Genomic DNA, 16,881 nt, shown 5'->3' with positions numbered 1-16,881 from the left:
CTCTTGTCTCATGTTCTCTGAGGCTACTACACGATGTGTTTATATTTAGTCCTTGACGTGTTGAAGTGATCATAACACATGGAAACCTTGGGTTGAACCATCCCATAGGTGATCACATATTATGGCGCAGTATCAGTGTTAATGAGGGCAAACGGTTTCCTTGTATCTTTTAATATGGACCAAGTGTTTACCAAACGCTGTCCAATTCTAAGGCAACAAAATCTCAGCTGGGTCGCTTGATTATGGAAACTGTGCAAATGTCCCTGATTCAACTGTAGCTTTACCTGGGGATGCTTATAGGTGCCAGGTGCAATCAGCTGCTCGTATTGTTGCACATGTGAGCAGGAGACTGCGGTATCATAATGTGGAGTTCTTCTGAAGGTGCTTTTAAAAAAAAAAAAAAAAAAAAAAAAAAAAAAAAAAAACACAAACAACAACTTTTGCAACCACTCTTCACAATTGCTCCTCGGAGCTGCAGCGCACTGAGGAGCGCGTACAACGTGGACTGATTGGCTTTCATGAATCAAAGGATACCCCGTCTACAGTGAGGGGAAAGTGGTAAGCTACTCACTGCCTGGGCTGTACCAAAAACTGAGGGAGATGGATTTTTCCCTGTCAAGTAAAAGCGTGTTCTGTGTATCATCGTTTGCATGTAGACCATAACTAACACATGCAGCAAAATCCCATTTTTAATCACGTGCAGAGAAATCTAGTGTTTTCTATGTTCCCTTCCTTGGCGACAGAGCGCCGGCTGTGCCAATACCCCTGTTTCCTAGTAATGGAGAAACTATGGAACCAAATAGAGGGCAGCGCTCGACATAATAAATATTAGAATAAAAGAAGCGCTTTTTTTATTTCACATATGACAAAATGTCGGTGGCATTTTCATCGGCGCGCCCCAGGAGTAAAGGGGAGGTGACACAGCAAACGATCCAAAAGGTAAAAAAATAAAATAAAATCTTGCTGCGTTTGTTATGAAATATTTTAGTCTGTATGGGAGTGTGCGGTCCGCCGCTAGTGCAGGGAAAGTAGCCTGTGGTGAATATCTGAAGAAATGGCAACTGGTATTGTAACGGTACAGTCAGTTGAAGGTGCGAACCAAACAAAGCCATGGCGGTGATGAAGGCGACCGCTTTTATACGCTCAGCACTGGCAGGATCCCCAGTCTCCTTGTGATGCTCTTTTTTTTTCTCGCCTCTTTTACCAGATGAATGATGGATTATTGCTTTTATATGTGGGGAAAAAGATCAGATTTAGATTTCCTGACTTGTCTCCACGTATTTTAAAGCACAACACCTCCTCTGGATTTTATTAGTTAGAGGTGCAGTTTCCTTGGCAGACAGCGTCACATTAGGTTTAAATGGTTATTGTGGACACCCGCTTTGTTGCCAAAAAAAACAAAACAAAACAACATATAGGCTCTATGAGGAAGGCAGGGTGGTGTATGGAGGGTAACTGAGTAACACAGGACAGTCATCTGCTGCTGCTTTTATCCCTGACCGAGCCGTTTCAAACCAATATTAAACGCACTACTCATCTTTAAAACAGGGACTTTCCAGCGATGTCCTAAATAAACTGTGAGAAGCTGCTGCTTCATTTGGCTCAATGAAAAAAAAAAAAAAAACAAGATAAAATTGACCCAGAAACAAAATATTCCAGGCTGGTTTAAGTTCTGAGAATCCAGGACAACATGATGTCTTTGCAGGACATATTATTGTGCCTAATTTAGCATGCACTATGACTTGAAATACTGTGAAATGAAGTTGTTTTGCTGTCTCCCGAAGATGTTGGATGAAAATCATCATTTAATACAATGTATAATGGATTACCAAAGCAAAGGAAAGACTGCTGAATGCACACAGTGAGTTTTCCTTTTTTTTTTCTTCCGACCAATGCCTTGCAAATGTCATATCAAAGCAAATGTGATGAAGTGAAGCTGTGTCTCATTTCCTCCTTTTTGACAGGTATCAGCAGATCCTGCACAGAAATCTTGTTTACTTGGCCACAATAGCAGATTCAAATCAGAACATGCAGTCACTACTTCCTGCGGTGAGTCCTTCATGATGTTCCAGGAAAATGTAACATTGTAGATTTCCCATCATTCTGCTCCTGCCATCCAACTATTTCCATTATCTCCTTCCCTTCCATCTGCGATGTTTTTGGGTACTAAAGGACTCTATGTTTGTATGGCACAAAAGTAAACATTTGCTTTTCATTTTCTGTGTGATCAAGTCAATTTGAAGTACAGGGATCACTAGCAAATATAGATGCATGTGTAGTGTGAAAAGAAATCTTGATGACCATTTTGTCATTCCGTTATGAAGGTCAAAGCAGGTAGTAACATGCGTCTGAACTTTCAGCCTCCCACTGCCAATATGTCGATGGGCTCTGGAGGGATGGGTCAGAGCGGGGGACATGCTCCAAGCAACCTCAGTGACTCCATGGCACCAGGATTGCCCCCCACATCGATGATGCAGAGCCAAATGAATAATGGTGAGAGTTCGTCATAAATGTTACAGATAAACTCCAGATCATGTCAACATCATTTTTCTGCACAAACCCAGAAGTGTGTGCACATGTCCAGCTCCACCTTGTTGTCCGTCCTCTGTCTTGAGCACTTGTCTGATCCTGACTTTGCTGCATGTTTGTCCGCAGATACAATACCATGTCCTGTCTGCCGCAGTGCCTCTCTTATTGTCGTATTGCCTGCAAGTTACATTCAGCTAATAGTCCCATAGTCCACATTTGGTTGCAGCTATAGCTACTTTTGTTTTCTTTGTTTTCCTGATCCATTTAAACACTCATCATTATCACTCATTCCTTGTATAACCACGCAAGCGTCCTGTAAAGATGAACTGAATGTGGGTCCATGATTAACATGACATGGTAGCACATGGGAATGTGTGCTGGCTGCTCTGACTGTGCGTGTGTCGTCAGGCCCCAGCCATGCCCCCATGCAGCAGCAGTCTGGTCAGGTGCAGTCGGCTATTCCCTCCACATCCCTCAGCCTGCCAGCCGGCAGCTACGGTAGCTCGGCCTCAGCCTCGGGCTACAGCCATGCTGCACCTTCCTCCCAGGGCAGCATGATCCAGGGCCCTGGTCCTGGCTATGGCTCTTCCTCTTCCTCCACATCCTCATCCTCCTCTTCCTCCTCCTCCTCCCGCAGCAACCTCAACATGCAGTCCAACCAAGGTGAGCTAGAAGAGCCTGATAAAACAGAAATCAGATTTTTAATGGAAAGGGGTACTTTCAGGTGTATGGAATGAACACTCCAAAAGTATACTCTCAGGATGCAAAATGCCTTATTTTTTATTCATTTTGTTGTTCAGGGTAAGGTAGATAACATATGGTAAAACAGTTAGATGATTTCTGAACAATCTCTGAATGTGTTCCTGGAAAAACTCCCAGACAATCACTCTTAAAAGAATGTGCTTACATGCATATCTGCATTCATCGATCTGTAAATTCCCTCCTAGTCCAGTGTAGCCATGATAATAACCAGACACATTCAGTTCATCACAGAGGTGTCCTGCCTCCTCCCCTTCTTCCCTCTGCTACAGGCTTTCTCTCTCTAATCTCTGACCCTTGACCCTGAGATGCAGCCCTCCTCTCCCTGGATGTCTTTGTGTCTTTACTGTACCTCTGTTTATGCACTGACCTCACTGGCTTTGTGTGCATTTATACTTCAGAGCAGCATCTTGTCAAATACATTTTTCTTTAAGAGACCCCTGACTGCTATGGACCCCTTTTGGCTTTTTCCTATGCCCTTATTGCCATGGACTTCCTACATTTGTCAGTTTGATTATGCACATTTCTGCCAGTCTCTTCTTCCCTGAACGTTGTGTCTGATGCTGAATGCTAATAATGATACGTGCATAGAGTTTATCTGTGTATATTAATGTATGAGATCTCTCCCCCTATAATCCCACCTCCTCCCCAGTCTCCATGATGCACCAACAATCTGCCACTCCGCACTACTCCTCAGCCCAGGCTGGGGGCCAACACTATCAGGGACAGCAGGCCATGGGCATGATGAGTCAGGGCAGTCAAGGAAACAGTATGATGTCTCAGAGGCCCATTGGGTCATACCGCTCTTCACAGCAAGGTAGGTGGTAAGACTTCTCCATGCTACTTTGGTTTAGAAGTGGACTCAGTGAGTTTGTTTGTGGTGTGTTTGAGTACTATAGTATTGATGGATGTGTGTGTGTGTGTGTGTGTGGGTGGGACTACTTGGACTGTACCAAGTGTGGCTCTGGATGCCAGTCTCTGAGTTTCCAGATTGTTAGAATGGTTTGCTGTGGAAGATCCTGAAAAGTATTTTCATGCTATCAAGGTGTTAACTAATGATCATAAAGTGAGAGTGATATTTAAAGAATGCAAAAGAAGCCATCCCAGTTGCCGTCCTGCACCTTTAAGAGGCAGCCTGGAGATGGATCACTCTATCTTCAGTCTCCAGTCATTAGGTTCCTGTCTCTGTAAATCACTTAACTTGTGCTGTGTCAGCATGTGCCTAATAATAGCTCCACCCTGTCCTGTTATGTCTTTTTGAAGACTAGGCACGCAGTAACTTTGATATATAAAAAGGATGGGATACTGTTTCCAGGGCAACAGGCCATGGTTGTAAGTCCTCATTCAACCTGGTACACTATTATCCTTGCATGACTGGGTGAAGTATTTCCAGATAGAACTGTGTTATGGAATTGTTGTGCCCATAAGGTGGGTGACTCGCCCAGCCATTCCTTGATTGGTTGAGGGGCTGTTGCTAGGGCTCCTCTATCATATGGCGCTCCTCGGTCATATTGGGAAATATCAGATATATTGCTACAGGATTGTTTTGAATTTGTTTGCAGAAGTTAAGATTAAAATGTTCTTCATGCTACAGCTCATTTCTGTATTTGGAAACGTTTGTGTCAATTGTGGTTTGAAAAGAAGATTAGACTGTGTGCGGGTTTTTGATGCATCTTCCAGAGAGTTTTTGTTCAGTTGGTTTTGTGGGTTTGTTGGATAAAATTGAAAGGGAAAGGAAATGAGTGGAATCTGGAGTTTCTGCACACCACCACCAAGCAGAGAACAGATTCTCCCTGATAACTGGCTTTCTGTAATCCTCATTTGATCCTCAAAATTACATCACTTGTAATTTTTCATGGAATTATTTGTTGGAATTGCTCCACTTTAAATAGTGTTTCTAAAATTTAGGTCAGCCTGAAATAGCTTTCTTCATATTATTATTTTGCCCCCTTGGAAAATCATCATCACTAAAATGCCACATTATCCAATTATATTTAAAGACATATAATTTTAATTCACTTTATGAATTTTTTTTTCTTTTTGCTTCACAGCTAAAAGATGACTTCCAGAAAGGTTGTCAGTAATACTGTCTGTTATAATCTTTACATTTAGTTTTTCATTATTCTTAATACACACATATGCTCACGCACCCTTTCAGACTGCCTAAATCTCCCAAGTGTTCTGGCGCAGCCCCGTTAGTCTCCAACTGTTTAACCAATCGTGGTGTCGCCTGTCTTGCAGGATCTGCACAGCAGTACATGGGACAAGACGAGTTCTACGGAGAGCAGTATGGACACACTCAGAGCTCCAGCGAGCCCATAAACCAGCAGTATTACCCTGATGGTAATCATGCACATCCATAAACCTTATACACACAGCTCTCAAACACACGAATCCCCATTACAGGTCATGCCATTTCCTTTTATCACTATCCCACAGGCCTAAGCCATATTTACTCAAGTGCCGAAGCTTCAGCTCTTCTGCCTAGTCACTGTCTTTTTACCTTAGAGTGGGAGATGAAGAGTATTGAAAAAAAACTGTGAAAGACAAACATTGGTCTCAAATCTGTTTCCTCCCACTGTGTCTGTGTCCATACTGTCCCCTTTGGTGTGCCGAAATTTCAGATTTCAGAGAGTGCTATAGCAGTGTGTTGAGGAGAGAGCGCAAACTTCATCCAGGGTGTTTCTTTGTGCTTTGTGCATAATGTTGAAGTGAGAAGCCTTGAAAAATGTTTGTGCTTGTAATTTCGCTGTTCCACATGTGTTATGAATGATTCAGCCTCAAACTGTGAATAATAATTTCTCTGCTGTATCTAAGTGGGCTTCAGCTTTTGGAGAGGAGTTTTTGCATGTGTTGAATCATGTTCTCTACAGGTCATGGGGAGTACTCTTATCAACAGTCTTCATATGCTGAGCAAGGCTACGACCGGTCCTTTGATGAATCTTCACAGCATTACTATGAAGGAGGTAACAGTTATTCATTTTGTTATATCAAACCAAGTGTTTGGGGTGTATTTTCCTGCAACTTCACACCTCAGTTTGTCCAAGTGCTTCCAACCAAAACTCTAGTAACGTACTAATATGTAATAGCTGACAGATCTATCTGTGCATGTATGTCTCCAGGTAACTCTCAGTACAGTCAGCAGCAGGCCCAGTATCAGCAGAGCTCTGGCCAGCAGCAGCCCTTCAGCCAGCAGCAGTACTCCTCTCAACAAGGCTATACCGGGCAGCCACAGGGATACGGTGAGAACAGTCCATAACCTATAATACTGTGTGCATTCACACAAACCCATACAAAACACAATGAACAAATATGTTAAGTGTGACTCCTCCACCACAGGACCTGGCCAGGGTGGATCCGCCCAGTATTCTCAGTATCAACAGGGTCAAAGCCAACAGTATGGCTCCTACCGCTCCTCCCAGGGAGGCCCTGGAGCACAGACGCAGAGGCCCTATGCCTATGAACAGGTACATGACTAGTGTCTTTAAAACATTCATGGAAATATGTATAGAATTTGCTTAAAAAGTCTCAAAAAGTTCAAGTGTAAACTGGCAAACATTTGTGCATTTGTGCACATCCAGTCCAACTTCTCAGTGTAAATCTTTTACATTACAGGGTCAGTATGGAAATTATCAGCAATAAGGTACCATGTTGTTTTCCTGTTGGAGGAAAAGGAGATGTGCTGGGCTCAGCTATGGATTAGAAGATCTGGCTGCATCAGATTTATTATCCTTTCATTACTCATGAATCATAATTTTTGCTGAGAAAAAAAATGTCAAATGTGATATTCTTAAAAAAAAACGGTTTTGCTCTTTACAAGGTTGTAGCTGATAGATGAAGTGCTACTGGTCACTTTGCAAACAGTCATGGTGCTCGTAGAATTAAGGCAGTTAATGTAAACCTTCTACATGGATTAATGAACATACTAAGAAGGAGCAGTAAGGTCATTAGCTAAGCCTCACCAACCTGCCTATATCTTTATCTTTTTTTTCTGTCTTTGCCTCTCTCTTGTCTTTATTCTATCCCCTGCTTTTATTGTTTACTTTACAAGCCTCTACTTTTTGGTGCACAAAAAATGTCCATGGTTTGTGAGACTGTGGCTATAAAAAGCAAATTGGCCTTGAGGGAAATGCTCCATGATATTTATCTAGTAGACGAGGTCCAGCTTTTGCTTTAATTCCGAGTAGAGACACTGTTATATCTCACAATAATGGAAATTAATTTCATGAAGGTGAAAATGTTGGTCCTTAAACCTGACTTGATCAGGGGGGTTTGTCTGTGTTGCTGTGATGTGTTGCTGTGTGGTCTAACATTATGTGTCTCTCTACATATGTCTACACAATAGATAGCTGACTGATCAGGACTTAAACGTGTTAATCATTGTCCATGATAATCATTCATTGTGGTAGTATTTTTGACACTATATTTTCAGCGGCATTGCTCCGCACAGACTTACAGCATAGCTATTGTGCAGAGTGAAGAGGAGTAACACTACTCTGATGCCATTCAGTGAGCATTTTACATAAAAAAACATTGCCACTTTGTCTGCACTTTATTTTGCAGTGACAGTATATGTATTGTTTGATGTTTCATATTGTAGTGCAATTTGGGCAGGCTGTTTTTTTTTTTAACAAATGATCCTCAAAAAGCCAAAGTAACACAGGAACAAAGCAGTATCGTGTCCTGCACCTCTACTTCAATAAGTGCAATACACTCAGTCAGTCATGTTGAGGTTGGTTCTTAGGGTGAGCTTACATTTTATATCATAATTTGTAGTTTATTGACATATAGTGATGGCAAAGACGATGGCTGGTTTGTCTTATGTTATCAAATTGTAATGTTGTGGGTTTCAGCTGACATATCATATTTAAGAAAATTATTTTATGTATTTATGTGACTTATGAACAGATTAGGTGAAGACTTTCATCTCAAACATAAACACATTGCTTCATTTTTTCAGTGGAAACTTTATTATCAACTATCTGCAATGTATTAGATGAATGAAATAATGTCAAAAATAAGAGTAAGGTGTATAGAAGGATCGATTTTAATTTTTAGATGGTGTACAAGCACACTTGCCTTATTTTACATATTTATTTATTTCATTATCTATCTATCTATCTATCTATCTATCTATCTATCTAAAATAAGTCAGACACACCTCTCGTCATTTCCTTCATCACTGTTTCTTACAGTTTGATCAGTAATAAGGATTATCAGTGTGACTGTGAGGGTTCAGCTTTGCAGTATATCCTGTAGTAACTCAACTTACCTCAGAGGGGTAAATGAACACAATAGTTGCAGTCATTATGCAGGGTTAATCAAGAATGGGCGATACCTGGCTGTCAAACAGCTAAATAACTATGTACCACTCAACAGTGACAATCAGTGACAGGCTTCTCTATACTACAATGAATCTGTGTCAGTGTTTCATTTTACTGTGACCTGAACATGTATGGCAAGTCTTTTCCAGTTCTCTGTAGTGTGTCATCACTGATGTGAGTGGTATGCCTTGTGTGTTGGTTTGTGTGTGTCTGTGTGTTTTTGTGTGTATGCTTGCATGTATGCCAGACAGCGTGAAAGAGGCCATGAGCGAGAGGAAGTCAAGCTTGGTGTGTATAATCCAAATATGAATGTTATCTACTCATCTATTATAAGACTGCATCGCCTGATCTTTTCTGCTGTCTTTTGTTACTGTTTGTTATATAAAAATAAACTGACATTCACCTTTTGTATGTTTGCATTTAGTGTATTTATTACTGTAAACATTCTTACAAAAGTTTCCCACTTATCAGTTACTGTTTTGCGAACACCTTCAGCAAGTGCTGGCCAGTGCTCAAAATACAATTTTCAAGAAACCTGAAGATAACATTGTGCATTCTTGTATTATAATGGTTGTAATGGCTGGCCAACTTATATTTGCCTGAAAACGCTTTTTTGGGGGTCCAATTCATTTGCCGGTTCACTTTCACTGAACACATGCCATTCAGTCTCCCTTTGACTTTCAACCACACCCACAATGATGATAGCTGACTATAGAGTGACAGACAGTGTTGTGGCACGATTTTAGGTTATGTGTAGGTTCCACTAAGTCAAATGGGAAAACAATGCAATACTTAAATGTCCTACTTTTGGTGGACCCACCCTATGTGAAAGTCTTACAGAAAGAAGTCACTTACCTAAATGTTTATTGAGATTACTTTTTTAAAAAAAAGGCTTCAGATCTTAACCCCAACCACTGAATCTTTGAAGCTTTAGTGGCAGTCATGGTGGCAGCTTTTCTGTACATATCTCGTTGCCCGTTTCTCACTCCAACACAGAGGGGGGCGCTAGAGGACCAAAAGTGTACCCTTATTAACAATCGCGTATACAAACTGACCCCTCACGGATGCTGTAGTTGCTAGGAGTACCCGAGGTGTTTGCCGTGCGTGAGAACTAGTGTTATTGGGCTTTCCTGTACTTTTTTAAAAAACATTTATGTCCATGCTGAATTGACAGCTACTACTGTAACTTTACCATCTATTTTCCCGACAGAATCTCGTTTTGCTCGCTACTAGCGATGTTTATGAACGGTCGAGGTGACATTGTTAAAAAGTTGTTAGCTAACCACCTGCTTACTTTAGAATAATGTTGGCTACGTTGTCGAGAGTTAAACCCCCTCGGTGGCTTTCTCCGGACATACTTTCAAGATACATATTAAGAGGAAATGAACTGAGCTTGTTCAGCCACAGTAGTTCTCCTGTATCACCGGCGTGGAGACTGAGAGTCACCGCTAGTTTCAGAGATGTTAGCACCTCCTGTGCCCTGTGTGCCAAAGTCCGAGGAAACCAGAAGAAGGGAGAGATGTCAGAAAAGAAGCTGGTATGTATCTGAGCTACTTGTGCGTTATCAGTTTTCCTCAGTCTAGTGTTTGTTTTAACCGATCAATGCAAGGAATATAACCACAGAGTGTGAAAAAGTACATTAGCTATCTATCTATTATCTGTACCAGTTCAATGTCCATGACTGGTTGCCCAAAACATTTCACCAAGGAAGGAGTTGCATATCATTTGCTATTCATGAAATTTATATGAGCATTTTCCTATTTTCTCCTCTAATGATGATAAGTACAAGATAAAGAATAATATACTGGCATTTAGTAACAACCCTGAAAAAAATTGGGACAGCTCAGAAATATGCTTTTAAATCTTAATGTTTTTGGATGTAATTGTTTCATCAGAAACTGATTTGTATTCTGATTGCCTGCTTTGTTTTTATTCTGCTTTTGTAATCTCGGCATCATTGAAAATCAGAATCAGAATCAGAATCAGTTTTATTGCCAAGTATGTTTTCACATACAAGGAATTTTTTCTGGTGATTGGTGCAATTGATCAGCAACAGTGGGGCTCTCTAGCCTTGTTGATAAGGCTGATAGCAGATGGGAAGAAGCTATTTTTGTGGCGAGAGGTTTTGGTCCTGAAGGACCGCAGCCTCCTGCCAGAGGGGAGTGTCACAAAGAGTTTGTGTCCAGGGTGGGAGGAGTCAGCTACAATCTTCCCTGCACGCCTCAGAGTCCTTGAGGCGTACAGGTCCTGGAGGGACGGAAGATTGCAGCCAATCACCTTCTCAGCAGAGTGGATGATACGCTGCAGTCTGTTATTGTCCCTCTCCGTGGCAGCAGCGTACCAGATGGTGATGGAGGAGGTGAGGATGGACTCAATGATGGAGGTGTAGAAGTTCACCATCATAGTCCTTCGCAGGTTGAACTTCTTCAATTGCCTCAGGAAATACATCCTCGATGAAAATGAGGGGCACCCCTCAATGTATCTTCGAGAAAATAAATAAAGGTTGATGATGATGATGATGATGATGATGATGAATACAACTAAAGCTGATCCACCATTTTTAGTACACCTCTTGGCAAAACATTAACAAACAGCAACGCTATTGTGTTGATGATGACCAGAAAACTATCAGGATTATTTGAAGCGTGTGTTGCCCAAGCATCTAATTATTCCTTGATGTGACCCATAGACACACCACTTTGTAGACCAACGGCGTGTGAAGCTCATGGCTGGGTCAGGTGGCAACGGTGCCTGCTGCTTTCACAGTGAGCCCCGAAAAGAGTGGGGCGGACCGGATGGAGGGAATGGAGGTGATGGAGGAAGTATCATTATCAAGGGTAAGTTGGGCCTCATCTGATCTGTGGATTGTGTATTGACACTAGTCTGTTTTCCATTTATTGCATTTATTACATTTTACGGACTAGTCATCCTACTGGCTGGGACATAACCAGATTTGGTCAAGATTCATAAACATTAAGGAATTTCTTTCACTAAGAATTACTTTAAAAAGGTGCCATGCCAACACTCTCCATTCTGCATCATGTCAAAATGTGCTTTCATCTATATTCCTAATTTGGGAGGCTGTGGCTCAGGAAGTAGAGCGGGTTGTCCACCAATCAGAGGGTTGGTGGTTCAGTCCTGGCTCCTCCAGTCCATGTGTTGAAGTGGTCTTGGGCAAGACACTTATCCCCAAATTGTATCTGATGGTTGTTGCATCAGTGTATCAGTGTGTGTATGCTAGAAGCGCTGTATGAAAGTGTGTGTGAATGGGTGAATGTGGCTTGTAGTGTAAAGTGCTTTGGGTGGTCGATAAGACTAGAAAAGTGCTATTTAAGTGTCGTCCATTTACCATATTTGCACGCTTTCAGCTGATCGGTTTGTCAAATCATTGGCGCAAATACTTCCGGTTTACAAGGGAGAGGATGGGCAATCAGGGGGCAGCAAGAACTGTTATGGTCGGAACGGCAGCCCAATCTATGTTTGTGTAAGTTCACATATTTGATCATAACTAGAATGTGATTTACAAACAGTTTAGCCAGGTTTTCGGTCATTAACCTATTGCCTCACTTTGCCTGTGATGTTTTTCTGTTTGTAAAGGTACCATTAGGCACTGTGGTGAAGGAACAGGACCAAACTATAGTGGACCTTTCTGAGCATGGGCAAGAATATCTGGCTGCATTTGGAGGGGCAGGAGGAAAAGGGAATCGATTCTTTCTGTCCAATGAGAACCGTGCCCCAATGACAGCAACAACAGGAATGCCAGGCGATGAGAGGGTCCTCCAGCTGGAGCTACGCACCATGGCCCATGCTGGACTGGTGACAAAAAGCTGTTTAAATTTGAAAATAACTCCTTTGCTTTACCGATTTTTCAGCAGCACAAATTTAATTAACTGATTTTTTATGATTTTCTATATCCATTCAGGTAGGGTTTCCTAATGCTGGGAAATCATCATTGTTGAGAGCCATCTCCAATGCCAGGCCTGCTGTGGCTGCTTACCCTTTTACAACACTCAACCCACACGTAGGAATTGTCAATTACAGGGATCATGAGCAAGTTGCAGGTAGTTGGTTTTAAGCAAACCATTAATATATAATTTCTTATTTTACGATGGAGTAATAAAGTTTTTATCAGAACTTGGTTTGGATTATTTTTATTATATACAGAATAACATGTATTTCCACTTTTACTCTTGCTCATTTTAGTTGCTGACATCCCAGGCATCATTCGAGGAGCCCATCTAAATCGGGGCCTGGGCATCTCTTTCCTGCGTCACATAGAGCGCTGTCGTTTCCTTCTCTTTGTTCTGGATCTGTCGTCTCCAGAGCCCTGGACTCAGCTCCAACATTTGCATTATGAACTGGACCAGTATGACCCTGGTCTGTCTCAGCGGCCTCAGGCCATTGTAGCCAACAAAATGGACATGCCTGAGGCCCAGGAGAAGCTTGAGACTCTAAGGAGCCACGTCACTGAGCGCGTCATCCCTGTGTCAGCTCTCACAGGACAGAACACAGAGGAGCTCATCCTCCACCTCAGAGAGCTGTATGACGGCTACCTCCAAGGACAAGGTAGTGGGGAAGGCAAACCCAAAAGGTGGTAGTAAAAATTATTCCCTCTTGCTCTACTGATATGTCTACAACGTATATTTATACTGGAGGATATAGAATGTATTTAAATTGCTTAATAAATATATAAACAAGACAAATTCAATGTTTGTGTTTTATTAACAACTTGCAGCATATTGTTCAATACACACAAAAAAACTTTTTTGGATTTCTTGAAACTTTCAATGTAGTTTAAAATAGCTTTATGCTACACAGCCTGTACAGGTACTCTGCACTTTTAATCTCTTAAATTGAGGATCAGCCTAGTAAGACAAATAAATCACAAAAAAAAAAGATACTTGTGGAAATTAAGATACCAAGGATGACTGAGAAAAAGTCTGGACATCAAGACAGCGGAGGCAGCAGATTGACAGGGGAATGTTTTTAATTCCTAAATTAACCAGCAGAGGGCATGCCTCATAATTTTGAATTCCTCAGATTATATTTTTAGTTGAACGAGGTGAAACAACTCTGTAGAGCTGAAATGATGCCGTGGGTTGTAATGATGTCCCTTAATTAATCACTTCCTAATTCAGTAATGTCAGAAAACCATGCTTATTGGAGAAATATAAGTGTGGTGAGTGACACATGTAAATGAATATGGAAATATAGTAGATAAGCAGAAGAGAAGCAAACCGTGGTGTTTGTGCATTCTCATTCCAGATGGGTGGTAATGTTTTGTTTGAGGTTGAAAAATAACAGGAGTTTGTGTGAGGCACAGCTGCCCTCTGACCCCATGTCACTGTTGTTTTCTGTGCGTCGTAGGTTTTTGGATGTTTACTGCGTACTGCTGCTGCTCTTAACTTGTTTTCCCTGCCTACACAAGCACAATGACTCATATGTATTTATGGGCTGATTTGCCAGCAGCCCTTAATTGGTGTGTGTCTAATGGTTTAATGCTACTCGTGTGTGTTGTGTTTATGTAGTTCTTGTTTCAAAAAGGACCACTTAAGGCAAAGATGCTTGGATTTTGATGTTGTACTATGCAGCAGTCTTTATAAATGGCACAGTAAAGGAGCGGTATAAAACAAATGGGTTCACAATCAGTAAAAGAATGGTAAGGGCTCTCTAATGCATTCAGATTAGACTTAGTATTAAACAGCTGGAAGAAGAGATAGTTCAGATACAAGAGCGAATGGATGAATGGAGACAGATAAAGGAAGCTGTTGCCCTTTAGACAACTGGAAGAGGAGGTTAATGAATAGGACCGTTGGAGAATAAATGGCCTGGGCTGTTCTGTTATTCTTAAGACGTAAAAGCTTCAGTGGAAAACCTGCCTCTGTTGTGGTCTCTTGCTCTGTTAATGGATGGCCTGCATCAGCCTCCTCCTGTGGAGCTGATGTTGTTACAGAGGCTGCTGTGGCACATATTTTCTGTTTGTGGACCTTGGACGACTGATGGAAATTAATTTCACTGATGGTATGACAAGTGCTTTCTTTACACTTAAAACTTTAACATGGCAGCCAAGAGGATGCAGTTTTAGTGGAGAGAGTTGTTCTGGCATCTTGTTACTTGTTTGCTGAAAACAACTGTTAAGCAGTTTGACCTAAAAAATATTTTTGAAATAGTTTTGGCTGAAAGGCTTTGTATTGCTCATTTGATGAATAAGCATTTGATATCCCTGATATATGAGTAAAATGTTTCACACTGAGGTTATTTTTGTTCACAGGTTGATGTGATAATTGACCGAGGCTGTCATGACCTGTGGGTCGCTGAGAGGTCAGCTGCTAAAAGGATGGGCTCCCTGGCTGCTCATCGCTAGCGCCATCCACCACAACATTTATAGCCAAAGCTAGTGTGCGGCACCCATACAAATATACACAACTCAACAGAAAAACACAAACAATGACAGAAAGAACAAAATTCAATAAAAAGGCCATAAAAACATATCAAGAAACATCCGACTGTGAACACATCTTCCTATTTTGAGCTATGTTCTTACTTTCTTTTATAACATAGACACAAACACGCACACTCACATCTTTACTTTACATAATAGATGAGCAGTGCATATTCCACATAGGTGTGTGGACCTGATGATTTTCCGGATGTGTCTCTGTGGATGGAGGTCCCCAGGAAGAACATCATGTCGGAGACCGAGGCTATGAACACTGGTGAGAATATTCGCATCTCCCACAGAGTCCCTGAGGAGAGGGATGTCCCAGGTGGGAGCTCTCTAGCTGTGCCTCTAAATTATTGCTGTAGCATTTTTCAGAACAAAAGGAAGAGAAGAATATGACCAACTGGTATACACTGCACTGCTTTCTGAGTCATGAAACTCAGTTTCATCTGTTCCATTGATTTTTGTTACTTTTCTTACCCTTTTCACAGTTTCCGGGGGGATCCTTGTGCAGCAGCCCTTCATGGAGCAATGGGTGTATGCCACCTACCTGCATCAGTGGCCTGAACAGGTGGGGCTCACACATGCTGTCATGACCTCACCCTAGTTAGGCATCTTTGAATACTGTCACCCAACTGTCGTCACAGCTGTTGATTTCAACTGTTGCATGCAAGGTTCATCTTTCCATCTTTTATCAGCATGAGTCACAACAATGTACTGCTATTCACTTTTATGTGCTCTTTTGTTTTTTTTATTAGCAAGGTGTGGTGGAGATAAATCAGGACTATCCTTGTAAAGGCTTTCAACAGCAGCTCCCATGCAGTGTCCTGTGTGCATACCGGTGGTTCCTCCAGGCTGGCGACAGCCTCAGGTAAACAGCACACGACGTATTCACTGGTGCAAAGAGTGCAATTATGTTTTTCTTTCCACACTGCTGCCAGTGTAGTGCAGCTGCAAGTACAATAATTTGAGACAAATGATTTTAAATCTTAACAAATGTTTAGATATCATTCAGTTGCCCATTGTATGGAGTTAAAACCTCAGTTACAGTGAAGAAATCAGACAAAATAATGAGTGAGCAAAGGCAAGTCAGCAGTGTAGTCACTATCCACACAGCAGATTACACCAGATATGAAATCATTAGAAAAGTGGCACTGCCATTTAGAGAACCTTAAATATAAATATAAATACAGAACCTCATTAAATTATGTTCTGAAAAGCTTTATATGATAATTTCTGTAATTTCTTCATGGCTCATTAGGGCAATGGTCATAGATACATGTAATGTAATTTTTAATATAACCACAGGGGGGCAGTATTTCATAGGAAACAGATTTATACAGTCAATAATGCCAGAATGTTTTATGCTGAGAGTTATGATGTTTGGGTAATTAACGGCATCAGGTCTATATATTGGTAAGCAATAATCCCTTGACATGTGTACAGTACATAGCTGTGTGTGGGTGTGTGTGTGTGGGTGTGTGGGTGTGTGTGTGATAGTTTGGTGCAATTTTGTGTCAAAGAAAATTGTTTGTGAAGTGTCCACGATGACTTCTGATCTTTCACCCATAAGTGAGACTACACATGATTTATTTCTTCTTCCATTCAAACTTTTGATACAAGTAAAAAGAAATAACACAGGTTAATATCACCCTTTATATAATATAGACCACTTTATATGATTCAATATTCTTTTGACCTGTGGATAAATACCCACATACTGTCTCTGGCATATACACACACACACACACGGATACACAAATGTCCATCCAACACACAATTTTTTTTTTGTTTTGCCTGACACTCTGAATCAACTAACACAAAACC

At 41.3% G+C, this 16,881-nt stretch overlaps 3 protein-coding genes across 6 annotated transcripts; all 3 read left to right on the top strand.

The window, feature by feature from the left end:
* The first annotated feature begins 2 nt into the window (after positions 1 to 2).
* On the top strand, positions 3 to 9,019 carry LOC139620817 (calcium-responsive transactivator-like). Of its 4 annotated transcripts, none has more exons than XM_071476736.1 (11): positions 3 to 558; positions 1,785 to 1,861; positions 1,965 to 2,049; positions 2,361 to 2,493; positions 2,938 to 3,192; positions 3,941 to 4,105; positions 5,530 to 5,631; positions 6,162 to 6,254; positions 6,411 to 6,530; positions 6,628 to 6,755; positions 6,904 to 9,019. In XM_071476736.1, exons 2-11 carry the CDS (start codon positions 1,785 to 1,787, stop codon positions 6,928 to 6,930), a joined length of 1,185 nt encoding a protein of 394 aa, XP_071332837.1. In that variant the 5' UTR covers positions 3 to 558; the 3' UTR covers positions 6,931 to 9,019. The 4 variants fall into 4 exon arrangements, with proteins under 4 accessions (XP_071332837.1, XP_071332839.1, XP_071332836.1 ...); XM_071476735.1 differs by lacking the exon at positions 3 to 558 and adding an exon at positions 594 to 939; XM_071476738.1 differs by lacking the exons at positions 3 to 558; positions 2,938 to 3,192 and adding an exon at positions 593 to 939.
* Positions 9,020 to 9,665: 646 nt separating this feature from the next.
* On the top strand, positions 9,666 to 13,320 carry mtg2 (mitochondrial ribosome-associated GTPase 2). The gene is made up of 6 exons (XM_071476733.1): positions 9,666 to 10,149; positions 11,302 to 11,449; positions 11,981 to 12,096; positions 12,210 to 12,428; positions 12,535 to 12,673; positions 12,816 to 13,320. Exons 1-6 carry the CDS (start codon positions 9,916 to 9,918, stop codon positions 13,208 to 13,210), a joined length of 1,251 nt encoding a protein of 416 aa, XP_071332834.1. The 5' UTR covers positions 9,666 to 9,915; the 3' UTR covers positions 13,211 to 13,320.
* An 867-nt stretch (positions 13,321 to 14,187) lies between these two features.
* On the top strand, positions 14,188 to 16,490 carry LOC139619899 (uncharacterized protein SCO4629-like). Its single transcript, XM_071474974.1, is given in 6 exon segments — positions 14,188 to 14,271; positions 14,884 to 14,939; positions 14,941 to 14,971; positions 15,238 to 15,379; positions 15,546 to 15,728; positions 15,817 to 16,490. Coding segments are annotated over 6 exon segments (609 nt in total). The 3' UTR covers positions 15,930 to 16,490.
* Positions 16,491 to 16,881: the final 391 nt, after the last annotated feature.

Source organism: Trachinotus anak, unplaced genomic scaffold (assembly GCF_046630095.1).
Source record: "Trachinotus anak isolate AG129_WGS33_773 ecotype Australia unplaced genomic scaffold, CSIRO_AGI_Tana_v1 ptg000004l, whole genome shotgun sequence".
In the NCBI taxonomy this organism is placed as follows: domain Eukaryota; kingdom Metazoa; phylum Chordata; class Actinopteri; order Carangiformes; family Carangidae; genus Trachinotus; species Trachinotus anak.
The sequence above is the reverse complement of the archived record's forward strand: the minus strand, read 5'-3'. Positions and strand labels throughout refer to the sequence as shown.

Bases quoted from the DNA above. Each gene is read 5' to 3' on its own strand.
- LOC139620817 (XM_071476735.1), top strand. From the start codon at position 871: ATGTCGGTGGCATTTTCATCGGCGCGCCCCAGGAGTAAAGGGGAGGTG. The intron at 1,862-1,964 runs GTGAGTTTTCCT...CCTTTTTGACAG, and splicing joins AAGACTGCTGAATGCACACA to GTATCAGCAGATCCTGCACA. The intron at 3,193-3,940 runs GTGAGCTAGAAG...CCTCCTCCCCAG, and splicing joins CAACATGCAGTCCAACCAAG to TCTCCATGATGCACCAACAA.
- mtg2 (XM_071476733.1), top strand. From the start codon at position 9,916: ATGTTGGCTACGTTGTCGAGAGTTAAACCCCCTCGGTGGCTTTCTCCG. The intron at 11,450-11,980 runs GTAAGTTGGGCC...GCACGCTTTCAG, and splicing joins AGGAAGTATCATTATCAAGG to CTGATCGGTTTGTCAAATCA. The intron at 12,097-12,209 runs GTAAGTTCACAT...CTGTTTGTAAAG, and splicing joins GCAGCCCAATCTATGTTTGT to GTACCATTAGGCACTGTGGT.